The sequence below is a fragment of the Epinephelus lanceolatus genome, chromosome 23 (genome assembly GCF_041903045.1).
Source record: "Epinephelus lanceolatus isolate andai-2023 chromosome 23, ASM4190304v1, whole genome shotgun sequence".
Lineage (NCBI taxonomy): Eukaryota > Metazoa > Chordata > Actinopteri > Perciformes > Serranidae > Epinephelus > Epinephelus lanceolatus.
The window spans coordinates 2241773-2259861 of NC_135756.1; the positions used below are offsets into that span (position 1 = coordinate 2241773).

At 45.2% G+C, this 18089-nt stretch overlaps 1 protein-coding gene across 5 annotated transcripts in view; it reads left to right on the forward strand.

Moving 5' to 3' along the window:
• Positions 1-223: 223 nt before the first annotated feature.
• LOC117249175 (filamin-C-like) overlaps positions 224-18089 on the forward strand; it is a 68932-nt gene continuing 51066 nt past the window's right edge. For 3 of the 5 annotated variants that reach the window (XM_033614612.2, XM_033614619.2, XM_033614614.2), the window contains exon 1: positions 224-1109. In XM_033614612.2, coding sequence (XP_033470503.1) covers positions 731-1109 — 379 coding nt within the window. In that variant the 5' untranslated portion in view covers positions 224-730. The remainder of the gene's footprint in view (positions 1110-18089) is intronic. The other 2 variants (XM_033614613.2, XM_033614616.2) reach the window with 1 other exon arrangement.

Consider the following 18089-nt stretch of genomic DNA (forward strand, 5'->3'; position numbering starts at 1 on the left):
AAGTTAGAAAACAGTGAAACAGTCATTTCCTCCAGTAATGTGACTGGCTGGCCCTCAGGTGACGTCATGTTTTCGCTTCACCCCAGTTTATGAGCAGCTCTTTACAAACGGGCCCCGGTGTCTCTCCCCGGTTTGGAGCCTCTAAAAATACCCGGAGGTGTCACCGTGGCTGCGGAGCCCCCGGCCCTGCGCGGGCGGTGATGGGGGGGTCCGGCCTGTCCCCGCCCCGCTGCCCCGCCGCCACCCAATGAGCTGCGGCCCCCGTATCTGTGTCGGAGTCGAGGATGCCCTGGCTGCAGTTGTATATGGTCATGGAGGGGGCATTCCAGGGAGTCCAGCACAGTGACGCCGAGCTTTTTAAACCTCTTATCCACTTGTGCTCCACCCGCAGTCCCGACTCTCTGCAGGCCGCCGTCTGCGCGTCTTTACCCGGGCACAGGAGCGAGTCTGTCCGGAGGAGATAAAAACTTCTTTTCTTTACTTTTCTTTTCTCCTCCTGTCTCCTTCCTTCACATTTGATCCTTCTCTGAGCTCATGACTCAGCCGGACTGGATTAACTGAGTGTGGATCTGCTCTCTGACCGGAGCGCACGCTTTCACTCAGACTTTGGTGAAGTGTGTCACTCCCAGCAGGCTCTGCGCTGCCCCTGCCGCTCCTCTCATTCTTCTCCTTTTCTCTTTTTTTCTGCCTTTTCTTCTCTTCCCACTCCGTGCTATAAAAGGGGGGCACCATGATGAGCAACAGCAGCTACTTGGAGCCGCAGCTGCCGCCGCAGCTCTACCAGAGCACCGCGGACATCGGCGAGGAGGAGGAGGAGATGCCGGCCACCGAGAAGGACCTGGCCGAGGACGCTCCGTGGAAGAAGATCCAGCAGAACACCTTCACCAGGTGGTGCAACGAGCACCTGAAGGTCATCAACAAGCGGATCAACGACCTGCAGAAGGACCTGAGCGACGGGCTGAAGCTGATCGGGCTGCTGGAGGTGCTGAGCCAGAAGAAGATGTACAGAAAGTATCACTCCAGGCCCAACTTCAGACAGATGAAGCTGGAGAACGTCTCTGTGGCGCTGGAGTTTCTGGAGAGAGAACACATCAGGCTGGTCTCCATCGGTGAGTGACGCACAGCACACACGCGCCGCTGCTTGGAGAGATTTTACGCACATTTTACGCAACAAATCAAACGAACTGCGCTGCGCACACAGTTCAGACTGCAGTGATGAAGATGAGGATGAAAAAAATGGCTTTGTCTCCCCAAACTTTGCATGTACAGTTAGTTTGAACTCCTCCAATTCAACACCTTAAAAGTGTGTTAAGGGGATTTCATGGATTTATAGGGCTGACAGTCAGTTCAGGGGGAACATTCAGAGGTTCAGAGGGAAGTTGGTGATGGTTGATGACAGCTGTTGGTCTCAGGTGTGTGTAGCTGCAGGTGTTAACAGCTTCATTAAACTTCTGCTGATTGGCTCACATGTTCTGTGACCGTGTGCTCGGAGAAACTCGTCACCTCTCAACGTGTATTTGTTCACATTCGTCACATCAACTGGGAAGATTCGTGTTGGACTTCAACTTAAAAAACAACCTTAAACAGAGCAAAACCTCTTAGAAAGTTTATTAAAATCCTTAAATCAATCTATCACTTATTCTCTCTACTATTATCTGGTTGTTACTTACCTCTTCAAGTCCCTTAAACTGCCCCCAAAACCCATTAGTGGCCTTATAATCCATTAAATATCCCCTCATCGACCCCAGATCTCCAGGATCTGTCCTTAATATCTACAGAGCATCACTGGGATTGTTCCTGAGCTAAAAGTTGAAGGCCTTTTACTTTGATGATTCAGGGATGAATTTAAAGGGTTCTTGCCCCTCTACAATCCCTTAATCCAGTGGTTCCCATGTGGTGGGTCGAGGGTCCGCTCTGAAAGGACCGCTCCATAACAGAAACAGACGACATGGCCAAACACCAGTGCGACACTGGGTGTATTTAACTGTGTGGACTGTGGACTAATGACTGAGGAGAAATCTGGACCTCCTGGCTGGACCAGCTGGGAGCCACTGCCTTAATCCACACTGAAATCCCTTAAAAATCTCAAATAATTATCCCTAATCTGAGCTGTCCATCTTTGCTTTTTGCACCTGGACCGAGAAATTAAAGGTTTTTATTCCTTGAAAATCGATTGAATCTGAGAGAAGAGAATAATCTCACGTCCTGTCTGCGGTCACAGCTCTGATGTGTCGATGTGTTGAGTCTCTGCAGGCTGACTGTGTTGAACACACTGATGTTGAATCTGTCTCACGCTGAGAGCTCCTGTTCGTATCTTTGGGTTGTTGATGATGATGATGATGAAGAGGTGGATCCTTCCAGAAGCAGCAGAGACATTTCCTCTGACTGATGTAAACTCTCATCACTCAGAGTTCAGAGTCAGACTGAAGGAGCCTCAAACTGCCTCTAACTTTACATAAAGTTAATATTAAATCAGAGACGGGTCGTCGCAGGGCTGGAAGGAGAGGACATGTGAAGCCGGAAGCGTTTTAGGAAACAGGAAGTGTTGTTGGCTGCAGCTGGAAGTGAGAGCTCCAGTTTCCTCTGCGCTCTGATCTGGTTTCAGCTCCACCATCAGAGTCAGACTGGTTCATACTGGGAGGGGCTGACCATTTCAGTGATAATTATTTTATTTTTTTTGTTTATTTAATGACCAAATCACAGTTTGTTTTCCCCAAAACAGACAAACTTGAAATCAGAAACTGAGCTGCTGGTTTGTTCACATGTTGTGACTCTACAGCTGCAGCAGGGTCTGAGAGGCCTGGAGGGGGGCAGCAGGTCGTAGGGAGGAGGAGGAGGAGGAGGAGGAGGAGGAGGAGGAGGTGGGGGTGTATGTGAGTATGAGCTGATTGATGGCAGGACAGCTGAGCTCTGCTCTGACTCCTCCAACAGCTGCTGAAAATAGACGCAGAGAGGAAACCATGAAGTGTGAGATCCACTTCAGCCTCTGATAGAAACACAGTGAATCAGTAGAAACCACGGGGGGGAAATCGATGCAGCACAGCATCACGATACTTTGCATGACGATATTGTGTCGATACACAGACGCCAAGTATCGATCTTTTAGTATATACATAATTTTTGCAAATACACATTTTAACACAACTGTTGGTCCTAGAATAATAAAATCAGTTGCTTTGTCGGGCCACTAGATGGTGCTGATGTGTTGTTTCCTGGTGAGGTCAGCAGATGTCTCATGGTGCATTCGTTTTGTACTCGGAGGTCAGAAATTCCCAGTTCCCAGTCAGAAGTTTAAACTCGAACGCACCTTGAGATCGGATTTCCAACTCGGAAACTCGGAGCAGCCGCATCAACCCTGACTTACAAATTCAAGATGGCTGCCGGTCACATACATAGTGAGTAAACACTCTGCTAAAATTCTGTTTATAGCAACTTTATCTTATTTGTTTTACATCAGGTCAGCGTCATCTGTGGCGTTCATCAGTTGGAGTGCGTGATGGTTTTGAAGCTGTCTATACTCCGAAAGTGCAAGGGCAACAAAGGCTTTCTTGCAGGCGTCCATGTTTTTTTCCAACTTGTCCACTGTTGTCAACTAGAATGCAAAAACTGTTGTCAACTCGGAGGTGACGTCATTCCCACTTCCGACTTCCGACCTCCGAGTACAAAATGAACACAGCATCAGTCAGCGGCATTTGGCGGGAAGTTCATCAAAACAAAGATGGAGGCACCAGAGAAATCAGAAATCAGAAATGTGTCGTCAGCGTTTAAATCAAATATCTGGACTTATTTTGGATTTTCTAACACAGAAGGAGGACTTGGATATGACACGTGAACTGTATCTTGAGGAGGTAAAACTGATGTTGACAAAGTTTTCCTTTGGAGAAATAATTTGCAGTTTGAAAAAAAGGTCATAAATCGCAGTATATTTTATCGCAGTCATCAGCATATCGCAATAATATCGTACCGCGACCTATGTATCGTGATAATATCGTATGGTGGGTCTTTTAGCTATTCCCACTCCCCGTAGAAACAGAGCGAATCAGTAGGAACCAGAGTTTGTTTCAGACCAGCAGAACCTCCTCAGCTGGATTCACTGTTTCATATCAGAGTTCGTTTGGATTTCAGCTCTGTGACGGCATGGGTCAGCTTCAGCTGCAGCTTGTTCTGTTTTCTGCTGATGTTCTGGGACTAACTGATCGTCTACAGTAGAGCTGGTACCTTCTGGTCTTTGATCAACTGATTGACCGATATGATCTCCAATCAAATTCCCAGTGGTTTGGTGATCGCTGGAGTTACTTTGAAAGTGTTTTTTCTGAGAGCGTTTTGGAGGTGCAGGATTTTTTCAGCTGAGATGTTTTGGTTGTGTCTGGTTGCTGTGATACTGAATGTCCACTAAAGGTAAAAATGTCTGCGAGTCGTAGAGTAACTTCTCTGGAGGAAGGGAAGGCCGAGTTAAGTAACGCGCCAGGTGGTCTTTTTGGTATTTATCCTCCCTTGTGATTGGGCAGCTCGGTAAAAAGTGACAGAGACGGGTGCAGCTTTTTCAGTGACCGAAAAAAACCCCACCAAACATGCAGCACTCAGCGCAGAACAGTCACTCAGGGACCTGTGGCTGATTTAGTTCATCTAGAGACAACGTGCAGATTTTGTTTCCCAATCGACTGGTTGAAGAGCAGGTTGAATTTCAGTCGACCAAAATTTTCTTGGGTCGACTTCAGCCCTGACTGATCGGTTCACTTTAGGATGAGATGTTACGATCCCTGATGTACACACTGAGACTATGAGTTGGAGTGATAGTGCCCATTGAAGGTTTCCAAGTGGGAGCCAAAGGGTTAAAGTTAGATGGATAGAAAAGTAGGAAGGAGTAGAGGGAAGGAGAGACATCTCTGTGGACTGATCTCTCCCCGCCGGACCGGGCCGTACACTTTGCCTCCCCCGATCCCTCATTCGGATGAGGAAAGAGAGAAGAAACTAACAGGAGATAAACTGACCAAACTTTAATCCAGGTCCAGTTTAACGGGTCGGTTGCTGGTGCACATACTTGTGATTGTGAGTGAAAGTTGGAGCCAAGCTGAGGAGGAGGTGGGGTTTAGGGTTTAGGGAGGGTAAAGCTTCATTGGGGTCATCAGGTGGGTACTCTGTGTTGATGATGTGTCGTGGGCCTATCATCGTTGGCGTCCCAGGTACACTCCCCTCTTTAACCCTGCTGCTGCTGTTGTTGGTGGTATTTCAGGGCCCAGGTGTCTCTCCTCTTGATCCAGAGCCACCAACTCTCCTATTCGGCTGCACCACAGAGGGCTTTGATGGCCTGACGTTAGGCTTGGCCTCAAATTCCCATTTCTTTAAGCAGCCTGGTAGTTGACTTACCTGCAAAGCCTCTGCAGTCCCCTCCAACTGGGCAGACATTTGCTCTCCTGCTGCGTCGCTCAGCGTCAGCTGCCAGCTCGGCCTACTTAAGGCTCCTCCACAGAATCCTCCCAGGACACAGTGAGCTCATGATGTAGACGAGGTGCAGTGAGGAGGTCCAAAGCACGAAGTCTGGTCTGAGGTTAGTAGAGGCGATCTCAGATGGGAAGAACAGACGCTGATTCAGATCTGCCAGTAACCTCCAGTCTGGTGCCCCTCCCACTTGGCTGGTGTCTGATTTTACTGTTCAGATCTTGTGTTGCTTCACACCTTCATGGACAAACTCTCCTGTAATTGTGGGATGGAGTGATAGAGGAGGGAGGGCATTGATGGTTGACCATCTGGTCTCCAGGGTAGCTGCTAGACACTGTAGCACCTGATTGTGGTGCCAGATATAACAACCTCTTGTCAACTTGTCTTGCAGCCAACCAGAGGATGTTTCAGGTTCTCTAACATACATGCCGATCATTTACTGTGGCGTTCAGCACGTCAGGACTGTGAGTGTTGGTGAAAGTGATCAGTTGCCCTTTGTACGTTTGTGTAATGAGCAGTTCCTTCAGTGCTGCAGTGCACACAGATAACAAACAGGTATAAAGACAGTTCTGAGTCATGAGGAATAAAAAGAGTCCTCACATGTTAAGATGTTTCATTTTATTAAAAACAGTCAGGAGTCTGATAAACGGTGAAGATGCATCTGAATAAAAGAAGGACTAATACCTGCAGAGACAGAACTCACAGAGCTCTCACCTCAGTGTATGAGGTCACATGTCTGAGTCACATGACCACAGTGAAATGTGTGTCAAATATTGTGGTTCATTGTTAAAGTGGATCTGCTGTCTGTCAGCCTCTCTCTCCCAGTCTGTAATGGTTTCCATGTGTCGGAGCAGTCAGCACACAGGAATGCCCCCCCCCTCCTCCTCTATACTCACCCTGATGCACTACACAAACTACACACAAACTACACACTCTGTGTTTCAGAGCCATGTGGCTGTTTGTCACTGAGTACGTTTAATGCACAGTGAAGTCGAGTCCCAGCTGGACGAGGACATCTAACTGGCCTACTGTCCTTGTCCCAGTATACAAGCACGGGAGGGGAATCCATTTATTGAGCCAAGTATGTGCGACTCCTCTACGATAGGTGGAGATATGCCCCCTTTCAGCTTGTTAGTATTGGACCTTTTTCCTGTTGACCTATTACGTCACAGACCAAACAATGGACAAACAAGTTAGCTACGGTTAGCTAGCTGCTAACTGGTACCATGGTGGACAACTCAGGGGTTCGTTCATCTTCCCATGCGTCCGGCTGTTAGCTGCCCTGCTGTTGCTGTGCCCCTCTGTACAGCCCGCCACTCATCCTGGCGTGACGACAACAGCCACCAGTATGCTGCCAAAACACCAAGATGTGCCACACTTTGCCCGGCCACGTGGCCTGCCCTCCCAGCATCTGTCCTGGGCGGTAACTGCTGCTACCGACTCAGGCCGGAGTATTCAGGCCGAACAGATATTGACTGCTGCGCTTCAGACTCAGGAGGCTCATCTCTGGAAGGTCGCAGTTTGACTCGTGCTGGATCTGAGGTTTCACTGCCGTGTGAAGTCGTACTGTTTGCCTGTTATTGTCCTTTCCACCTGCGTCAAACACCTGTTGCTTGTTGGCTGATTGCAGCCTGAGGATGGTCACTGTGTGCTTCAGGGGCAGTAGGAAAAAACTGTTGCATGCTATAACAGAGGCACAGTGATCTTAGGTGTGCATCTGATTAAATGATTAAAAAAGCAACCTTAAAAAAGCACTCAAACAATAAGTCATAAGAAAAACACTAAAGACACGCAACAAAGGCAAACAACACATGCAGAGCAGACCCCCAACACTAACACTGTCACGGGATGACTTTGGGCCTTTAAATAAAATGAACTTCAGTTGTGTTTCCTGCTGTGACGGACAGAGTTCAGCTCCATCAGCAGGACTGTGTGTCTGTAAAAACCATTATCAGAAGCAAACAGCTGAACCCTGCTGTTCCTCGTACAGACCTTCACTTTGCTTGCTGTTTTTAACTCAGACCAATTAGTTTCATTCTGTGTGAATGAAGTCTGCAGGGTTTAAACCCCCCCCCCCCCCCCCCCCCCCCCCCGAGCCGACAGATGATGAGCTCATGTTTCCTGCTACAGGAACCATGCAGCTCTGAGGATTACATTCTGATTATTAAACATGTCTCCTGTCTGTTGGCTCTGATCGGACACACTGATGTCCTCTGAGGAGGCAGCGAAACCTTAACGGAATACATACGATCAATCTCTGAATATATATGACAGCATCTGCCTACAGACGTTAACTCTGACACGAGTTCAGACCAAAGATTCACGACAAGATGAGTTGAAACAGACAACTGCTATCAACGCTCTATTCTGTAACATAGTAAAAAGCTGCCGGTTCACAGGAAGTGACCACCATGAGACGGTGTATCATCTCTAGTCAACAACTCTCTGTGCTTCTGTACTCCGGCTTGACTCAAGCTCAGATCGGCCAGTTCACACCGCTGACACTTTTCTCTGCAACGTTCTAAAACGGTTTCGTCTCATCGTGAATCTTTGGTCTGAACTGGACTTTACAAACAGGTTCTGCTAACTCTCACTGACAGTTTATTAACTCCAAACAACAAATCAGTTGTTTCCACGTCTTCTGTTTGAGCTGTCTGACTTTTCACTGAGAGGTAAAGAACTGTGTCATCTGCGTACGTGTTTATCCTGCACTCATTCTGCTGTACTGATGCTGAGGGGATTATCCTGGTGTCGTAAATTCAAAGGATTGGCCTCGCTAGCTCATGTCAGGCACTGACCTGTTGAGAGGATGCTCAGTTAAAATCATTATTGACCTTCATGCAGTGTTAATTGTGACAGCAATTTTAGATTTAGTCTGAGTCTCAAGATGAAAATGTTTATTAGTTTTAGTCACATTTTAGTCATTTTTATCCTTGACAAGATTTCAAAACATTCCAGTCATTATATTTTCTATATGTTTTTATCTTTAAACTAATCCAGTGAGGCTAATTCATGTATTAGAAATTAGAATGAAGGTGCAGACTATTTACTGGAGTTTACCAGCCTCTTGCTCATGCTGCATTTGAACATACAAGCACGGCTGTTCTTGGCTTTCAATGTCCGATAGACCACCACCAACATTTTCATCACGTCTTGTCAACGAAAATGAAACTTGGTTTTCATCTTAGTTCATTACTAAGATCTATTTTTAGCTCGTCATAGTTTTGGTTTTGTCAAAAAAAAAGGTTGTTGATGAAGAGCTTTCATTATAGTTTTCAGCAACGAAATTAACACTGCCTTCATGTCGTCAACATAGGTACATCAGCAGCAGTTTTAACTTTTATTAAAGCTTCTTTTAATCGTTAGGAAACACAGAATAATGTGTCAGGATGTATTTAAAGCAGCAGGACGAAGCCTTCGACTGATTCAGTGTCAGAGTCTCAGTGTGGCACCAGGTCAGAGGTCGGAGGTCAGGTTCATGTGAGATCTGCAGAGGTTTAGCATGGCGTCAGTCGTCTGGAGGAACAAACTGTATCAGTATGATGGTGTGGAGTTGATCCAGTGGATTTTCTTCCCCCTGAGTTTATTATTTATAAAACAAAACCTCTGTCTGTTGTCTCAGAGTTTATTTCTCAGTAAACTGAACCTCTGTGGGTCGGACTACAAAAGACGTCTGAACTTTGAAGATGTAATCAAATAAAGTTCTTTTCCCAGTTTGCCAGATTTTCAAAAGAATCTCATTTTCCTCTGCTCATGAATGAATAATAATATTAAGGAAATATTCTGGTTAATCAGATGATGCTGACTCCAGAGGGAAAGCTTGTAGGAATTGTTTCTGTGTCTCTGACCTCCTGTCAGACTCATCAGTGTCGGTGTGTGGTTTTTTGTTTGTTGAAAGTGAAGATAAATCAGCTGAAATGAGTTAAAGAAAAAAAACCTCAGTGGCATCAGATCTGTGTGTCATTCCTGAGAGTGTGGTGAGCACAGAGGAGTTGAGTCATGTTGTGAGAACGATGATATTTTAAATAAACTTTTGTTTTGTGCTCACAAAGAAACATCCAATCACTCATTCAGGCCTGAGACACAAATAAATCCAAACTCTCTTCACTCTGAAACTGTGGCAGACATTTTCACTGACCTTTTATAGATAGAAAAACTTCAGCTTCAACTCTATTTTGTCCCAGCAGGGCACCTGGTTGTACAGCAAGTGAAAAGTGAGCACATGAGAATATACCTACAGGGGGGAGCTGAATACAGTGGGCCGAAACATCAGTGGACACTGGCAAACAGCCACTGCAGTGTAAGCGACCTGCTGATCACGGCTCTGAATACAGAGAATCTGGTGCGATCGACACAACATATTAATAATGTCGATCATAATTAGCTGCAGCTGAATTTTAAACCCATGTGACAGTAGATGTGTAGGAATGTGTGTGGAGCAGAGTCCAGACTCAGCTGTGACGACGGCGTGGACACGTTAGACCAGTCGCTCCATCTGTTGCTGCTGTCAGCTGCTCAGCCGTCGCACCGTCAGACGACTGCACACAAATCATCAGCTAACACTTCACTAAAGCCGAGAGACTCAGGAGACGACTGCACAGAGATTGTTTTATCAGTTAAAGACTTCATCTATCAGGTTATTAAATGTTAAGGTGATGCCTTTAATGTCTCATTATGTGTGTCGTTCAGTTTAAAACCAGGAGAGCTTCACTTCATCTGAGAAGTGACAGAAAATCAGAAGCATCAGAAAAAGTGACACAAACAAAAATGGCAGACACAGTCGGTTAGAAAAATGTAAACTAGACGACTGTAAAAGTTCAGTCCTGACCCTGGAAACATTTTCCAGACTCAAGGTCCACTTATAGGTTTTTATAGTGTAGCTTTCGTTGTATCACATGGTCTTCATCTGTGGTGTGACACGGTGCTGATAGACGAACTCACCTCTGTGACAATCAGGTAATTACAGCCGCTGATAAAGACCATGAGATGTGGTTAAAGCTCCGGAAAAAGTGAATAAGTGGACTTTGATTGGGGAATATTCTGTCTAATGCGGGTGAAGCTCCACTAAATAAAGTAAGCAGTTTATCATAGTACAGTTTAGAGCTGTGCGATATCACGGCACTTACAGTAACATAACGAGTTTATATAACTCCGCTGTCTGTCTCTGCTGCGCTGCACACACAGGGCTCAGCCTCGTAGAGAGCAGAGACGCAGCGAGACGGCGACAATATTCAGACCAACTTTTTATTCATTGGATTAAAATGTGCTCTATCGTGATATGTATCGTTATCAGGACATGAAATGACCTATATCATGATATGTATCGTTATAGAGTGTGCCAGGGCTGACGTCAAAACCCGGAAGTTTAGCATCGCGCTGGTTCCCGGAAGAGAAAGTGAATGTGATTTTTGTATTGCGTTTTGGATTATGTCAGAAAATAAGCTCTGTGGCTAACACAAGTTTATGATACCTACAGGTTTTGTTCAGCGAGATAATCTTCACATATGAACACCTTTCATACCGCATTTGAAGCTTAAATGCGATCGCCAGAAGTAAAAAGCTAACGTTAGGCTTTAACGGACTACATGACTACTCCACGGTCGCATGACTCTTGACGTCACCGCCACTAAGCTTTCAACTGATTTCGGCTGCTTTATTTTAAAAACATTGTATAATGGGGAAATCGGACTGTTGAAGCTAAATAAGAAGCTGTAATGGCGGACTGCCAGCACTCTCGCCTGTTCAGGGGTGATGACGTTTAATGTCCCCGACAGGGTTTGTAGTCGTATTGAGCAACTTGTTAGCAACCACCTTTTTTATGACACGTAAAAGCTTCAAAATTCACAAGTAGGGTATTTATTGACGTGTTTTATGTTGTAGAACAAAACCTGAAACTCACTTAAGCTTTTGTTAACCACAGACCTTATTTGAGGTATTTTACCAAAATCCCATTCAAAAAACGTATTGACTTTTAGACGAGAGAACCGGAAGTGCTAAAAGTGCTAACGGAGTTCCGGGTTTACTGGCACACTCTATTGGGACATGAAATGACTTATATCATGATATGAGATTTTGGTCATATCGCCCAGCCCTAGTACGGTTCACAGTGTAAATACATACATGCAGAAAATATAAACTGTATACGCAGAGGAAATGGAGGTGTGAAACACTGGCTGCACAAAAAGAACCTAAACTGGTGTCTTTGATCAGAGAGGCCCCGTCCAGGTGAACAAATGTCACACCTCCAGATTGTAACACACACTGTGTCAGGCAGTCATCGTCTCCAGGCCCCAGGCTGATGACATCACTGTGACATCATCAGAGTTAGGTTCAGGAGATATATTAGCTGAGGGCTGCAGGCGAAGACTTAGCCTTTATACGTGGGATGCCCACTCTGACAGGTGAGCCACTTGGCGCCTCAAACATAACAATATTTCTGACCCTCTCTGATGTGACCTAGTTGTAAGAAAGTATTAACACAACATCACTAATGTGGATGTAACGACTCAGTGGGTTAAAGCAAGCGTTAAAACAAAAGGAAAAGTCCTGTAAGTTGATAAATTTACATCACTGTGCCTTTAAAACAAGGGGAAAACACCATTTATGCCACATCATGATACAACAATATCCAACATCACAGATGATATATAGTCTCATATCTCGCTATATTATCTTCATGTGGCCCAGCTGCAGTCTGAGGAGAACTTCATGTGTAGAACCATGAGTTTTAAACTGCAGTAAACCAGTGAGTGAAGCAGCTGACGGTCACACTGCTGCCTCATCACCAACGCTCAGTCTGACTCTGAACAACAAAGTTACTGTCACCCCCCCCATCATGTCATGTGGTCTGACCCGGTCTGGAGGGGCAGGGTGAATGCTGTCTGTGTGTGGGAGTCAGAGGGGGGAGGAAGGACGAGGAACTGTGTGTGTGTGTGTGTGTGTGTGTGTGTGTGTGTCAGCTGTCGTCACAGTTGGTCTGACACGTCTCAGCCAACAGCTGGAGGCTCCACAGATCTTCGATCACTCAGCTGAAGTTCTGAGGTGCTTTTACTTTACCGGAGTGTTTCCAGTTTATTATACTTCATCATTAAGTCATTAAAACGAGCTCCACCTTCACCAGCTGCAACATTTGCAACTTAAAATGCAGACAGTATGATGATGTGCATCCTGTGCAGCTGTAATTAAAAAACAAACTTCTTTTAAAATCCTCACCATGATAGAAAAACATGTGACGCTGCAACAATGACACAAACAGCCTGTGAGAATCAGGAGGGACTGAAAAGACAAAATATAATCAAAACTCTTCTGCAGGACGAGAACTGCTGGAGCTTTGAGAACATGTTGATATTAATACTTTTGTAGTTTTACTCAAGTTTTGAATGACTTAAATATCTCCAGAGTATTTTCACGCTGTGGTTTTAAGACTTTTACTGATTTTTGATATTTGAAACCAGTAAAAGATTCTGAGGGCAGAGAAATAACTGACTGAGTGGAAGCAGCATGAAGGGTTAAATGGCGAGGCGTTAAATGACGTTAGGTCCAGTTCAGAAGTATTTTATTTCTGTGTGTGTGTGTGTGTGTGAGACTCTCGAGGATTTCCACCGTCCAGCTGTTGGCTGGAAACACACACTTCAGGCTTTTATAGGTCACAGGTGTGTGTGTGTGTGAGTGTGAGTGTGTGTGTGTGTGTGTGTCTTTAAATAGCTCGGAGGTTTTGTCTAACACACACTCGGGGATTCGTCAGGATAAACAAAAACACACATTTATACAGCTGCTGTCCACCTGCTGTGTGTGTGTCTAATGAGATCTGTGGTACTGCATTTACTAAAACTGTGTGTGTGTGTGTGTGTGTGTGTTGAGCAGTGTTTTAGAGCTGGGTATCACCACTGATTTCCTGAATACATTAGATTTGATTCACCTGGGGATATTACAGTTACAGCACCAGTTTTTCATGGTGTGTGAAAGAGATTGTAAAATTCTGTTTCCTCCTCTCTGTCTGCAGCGTGGCGTCTCCACTCCGTGTGTGTGTGTGTGTGCGTGTGTGTGCGTGCGTGCGTGCGTGCATGTGTGGTGGCGCAGCAGCCAGGACACAGGACAGGCTACAGCATGATAATACGTTAAACCAAAACATGAAACAGTAAGCTAACTGCTAACTGCTAATAGTTACAGATAAAAGAGCCGGTAACATCGGAGCTAGGGTTGGGACTCGTTAGGATTTTAACAATTCCGATTCCTTACCGATTCCTTCTTAACGGTCCGATTCCTCTTACCGATTCCTACATTATATTCATTATACTTTCTATACTTAAACAAGTATATAATAAACACAAATGCAATCACACAAATACAAAAACTTTATTCTAACTGTTGCACAGTACAATTAGATGAAAATACACATTTGTGTGTGGTGTGTATTTCAGATTTAGAGCTTGTATCATCTCCCTGAGAATATATAACAACAAAAAGTGATTCTCTGATTTCTACAGTAACACTATTACCTCAAAATAACCACAGCAATGTAATAAAAAATACTTATTATGCATTCATGCTTGGGCACTGTTATTTACGTGACAACACCTGAACACAACACACACACACACACACACACACACACACACACATTGGCTGTTTGTTTCTCCCTCTCCCCTCGCTGGAAGTGTCGAACCTCCCGCTCCCGTCTCAAACGCAGAGGTCTCCCTCTCCGCTGAGCACCGGGCACGCCGGGCCTATTAAATAGCCTGTAACCATAACAACTGTGTGACACAAACTCAGTGCTTTAGTGATTAAATAATGTCGGGCTCGGTCGGGTTCGGACAGAAATATGCGTCCTGTGCCGCACTCTAATGGAAATGTACGTGACATTTTTTTGTTTTTTTTTTACAATCTAGGAATCGTTTGCAGGAACCGTTACGCCAAATGTGATGGAACCGGTTCCAGAACCGGAACTTTGGACCCGGTTCCAAAAAAGAACCGGATCCGGATCCCAACCCTAATCGGAGCTTCTCAAGTCTACAGTCATTAATAATTTAGGGGCTCGTTTACTACCATCGATTTTAGCAGGGTTCGAGCTTCACACATATGTGGGGAAAGCATATGTTAAAAGATCAATCTCAGATTTTATGAATCAAAGTCGGGTCATTTAAATGAAGATGGATTTGAATCGGATGAATCGATTATCTTAGCCCAGCTCTAGGCGTGTATCTGTGTCAGTACATGTCACTGAGACAATAAGGTGTCATGTTGAGTACAATCTTTAAAGTAGAGGCTGGAGCAAAAACTGAAACAAATTTATTGTGATATATCAGTGGTCCCAGACCTTTATCATCACAGGACCCTCCTCTATCACTGGGAAACTGACGACCCCTGACTAAGGAGACCAGTCTCACTCTGAAGTCTTCAAAATCCGGCGCTTGGGCAGTGACTTGCGGCGTCAGAAACCAATGTAAAAAGGTGTCCTTTAATGCCAAGGCCGGTTTATGTTATAGTTTAACAGTGCCCGATGCAAGGCTGTGCAATTAATCGTCTGGTGATCGCGATTACGATTTTGACGTCAAATGATTTCAAAATTAATAAAATCAAGGGTAAATGATTTTTGGTCACGGACGCCTAGAGATGTTATTTTGTCTTCTTCGGAAGCCGCACATGTGCAATACCGCCCCCTCCTCTGCTCTGTTCACTCCACGAGCCTGTCAAGTAGGTGAACTACAAATAATGCGAGGTGCAGGTGATCGCGGAAGATTTCAAAAATAGCGTGCGGAAAATGGCAGAGGGAGAGCGAGAGAGGTTGGTCTGTTTGTCTGTGCGTGCGCATCGGGGCCGAACTCCACCATGAACGATAAGAGAGCAGAGGAGACTTGTAAACGCGCGACCACGTAGAGACGATGACATGCCGTCGTGTAAACAGTGTAAGTCATCACGTGCGCCGCATAATTTTTTGCATGATTGTGATTTCAATTTTGACCAAAATAATCCTGATTATGATTTTTTTCCATCATCGAGCAGCCCGAGGGCATCAGGGAGAAACACAACAGGACAAGGATCTTCTCGCCCTCAATGGTCGCCATCTTGGCTACGTAGCAGAAGGGGAGGGACCACTTTTCAAACTGTGAACGTCGCTGCATTGTACAAATACATGTGTTTTCTGCACTAAGCACCACTATACTGTTGTCAGGTATAAGCCAGCAGTGTGTGTGTTGGGTTCATTTAGCAGTCTGTAATGATTTGGTACCACGAACGATAACACGAATGCTAATGCTAGTTTGCTAACTAGCTAATTTGCGGTCGTCATTTCCGGTGAGTGCACAACAGCCGTGTTTGGTTTGAGACAACACTACGCTGTCGAAATTTGCGCACTACGTCAATAAGTACATAGTGCACATAGTGTACTACACGGAAGTGTCCTAACGGAAGTATGTGATTTGAGACACAGACAAACTGGTGCATAAAGTTTCACCAGAATTCAGGAAATGACACGTTTGATGCTCAGAATCTTCTTGTCGAGGACCTCCAACCCCCCCATCTCACATGTGAGTTCAGATAAATGTCAAACATCATTTATTATATTTATGATTCTGCCCTTTGTCTTGTAAAAACCTGTAAAAGTCGACATCTGTTCATATAAACTTTGACTTTTAAAGAAAATCATTAAACAGATATTTAGGATATATTTCATATACAGAATAATCACACCTTCACATCCACCCTGTCAGTAACATTACATAAAGACACAGCTGAGTCTTTGACCGTCAGAACGTCTGAACACTGTGATGTCACTCAGTCTGACAGTTTGATTCCTGAGCTGCAGATAAAAGACAGATCCTCCCTCAGTGGAGCCAACGTCGTTGTACCGCTCTGTGCTCGGCACTGATGAAGAGAGGAAAACACTCCTCCTCCTCCTCCTCCTCCTCTTCTTCTGGAGTCTCTCAGTCTGTCACCAACTGTTCACTCATTCATTCATTCACTCACTGACATCACAGAGACTGGAGGTCAAAACAACATGTTGGTGACTGACTGAAGACACATGTTGTTTCTTCATAATAACTCCTCGTCTTTATTTTAAGGCCAGAAACAAAACTGAAATCATGTTTTTTTAATGAAAAGCTGGTTTTTGTTTGTTGGTTTGCTGCCAAGGGTGTTTTTAAAGTTCCTCTGCTGGTGTTAATTAAACCCTAAAACCTCGTCTCTGTTCGTCAACATGACATTTAGAAGATTTTTCCTTTAAAAAACCTGTTTCATGCTTTCAAATGGTTTAGATTTAACTCTACACTCATTTAGGTCCAGATGTTATGTCTGTCCAGATGTTTTAGTAAACAGATATTTTCCCCTCCGTCCACACGACCACACTAGAATGCTAGAACGACTCCAAACACTGATGTGTGCTGTGTCACACAGACAGTGTTCACACAGTGTTCACACAGACAGTGTTCACACAGACAGTGTTCACACAGACGGCGTTCACACAGTGTTTACACAGACAGCGTTCACACAGACAGCATTCACACACAGTGTTCACACAGACAGTGTTCACACAGACAGCGTTCACACAGTGTTCACACAGACAGTGTTCACACAGACAGCGTTCACACAGACAGTGTTCACACAGTGTTCACACAGACAGCGTTCACACAGTGTTTACACAGACAGCATTCACACAGACAGCGTTCACACAGACAGCGTTCACACAGACAGTGTCACACATACAGTGTTCATACAGTGTTCACACAGACAGTGTTCACACAGTGTTCACACAGACAGTGTTCACACAGTGTTCACACAGACAGTGTTCACACAGACAGTGTTCACACAGACGGCGTTCACACAGTGTTTACACAGACAGCGTTCACACAGACAGCATTCACACACAGTGTTCACACAGACAGTGTTCACACAGACAGCGTTCACACAGTGTTCACACAGACAGTGTTCACACAGACAGCGTTCACACAGACAGTGTTCACACAGTGTTCACACAGACAGCGTTCACACAGTGTTTACACAGACAGCATTCACACAGACAGCGTTCACACAGACAGCGTTCACACAGACAGCGTTCACACAGACAGTGTCACACATACAGTGTTCATACAGTGTTCACACAGACAGTGTCCGCACCGACAGTGTCACACAGAGTGTTCACACAGACAGTGTTCACAGAGACAGCGTTCACACAGACAGTGTCACACAGAGTGTTCACACAGACAGTGTTCACACAGACAGTGTCTGCACAGACAGCGTTCACACAGACAGTGTTCACAGTGTTCACACAGACAGTATTCACACAGACGGCGTTCACACAGACAGTGTTCACACAGATAGCGTTCACACAGACAGTGTTCACAGTGTTCACACAGACAGTATTCACACAGACGGCGTTCACACAGACAGTGTTCACACAGACAGTGTTTACACAGACAGCGTTCACACAGTGTTCACACAGTGTTCATACAGCGTTCACACAGACAGTGTCCACACAGACAGTGTTCACACAGACAGTGTTCACACAGACAGTGTCACACAGAGTGTTCACACAGACAGTGTCACACAGACAGTGTTCACACAGACAGTGTCCACACAGTGTTCACACAGACAGCGTTCACACAGACAGTGTCACACAGAGTGTTCACACAGACAGTGTTCACACAGACAGCGTT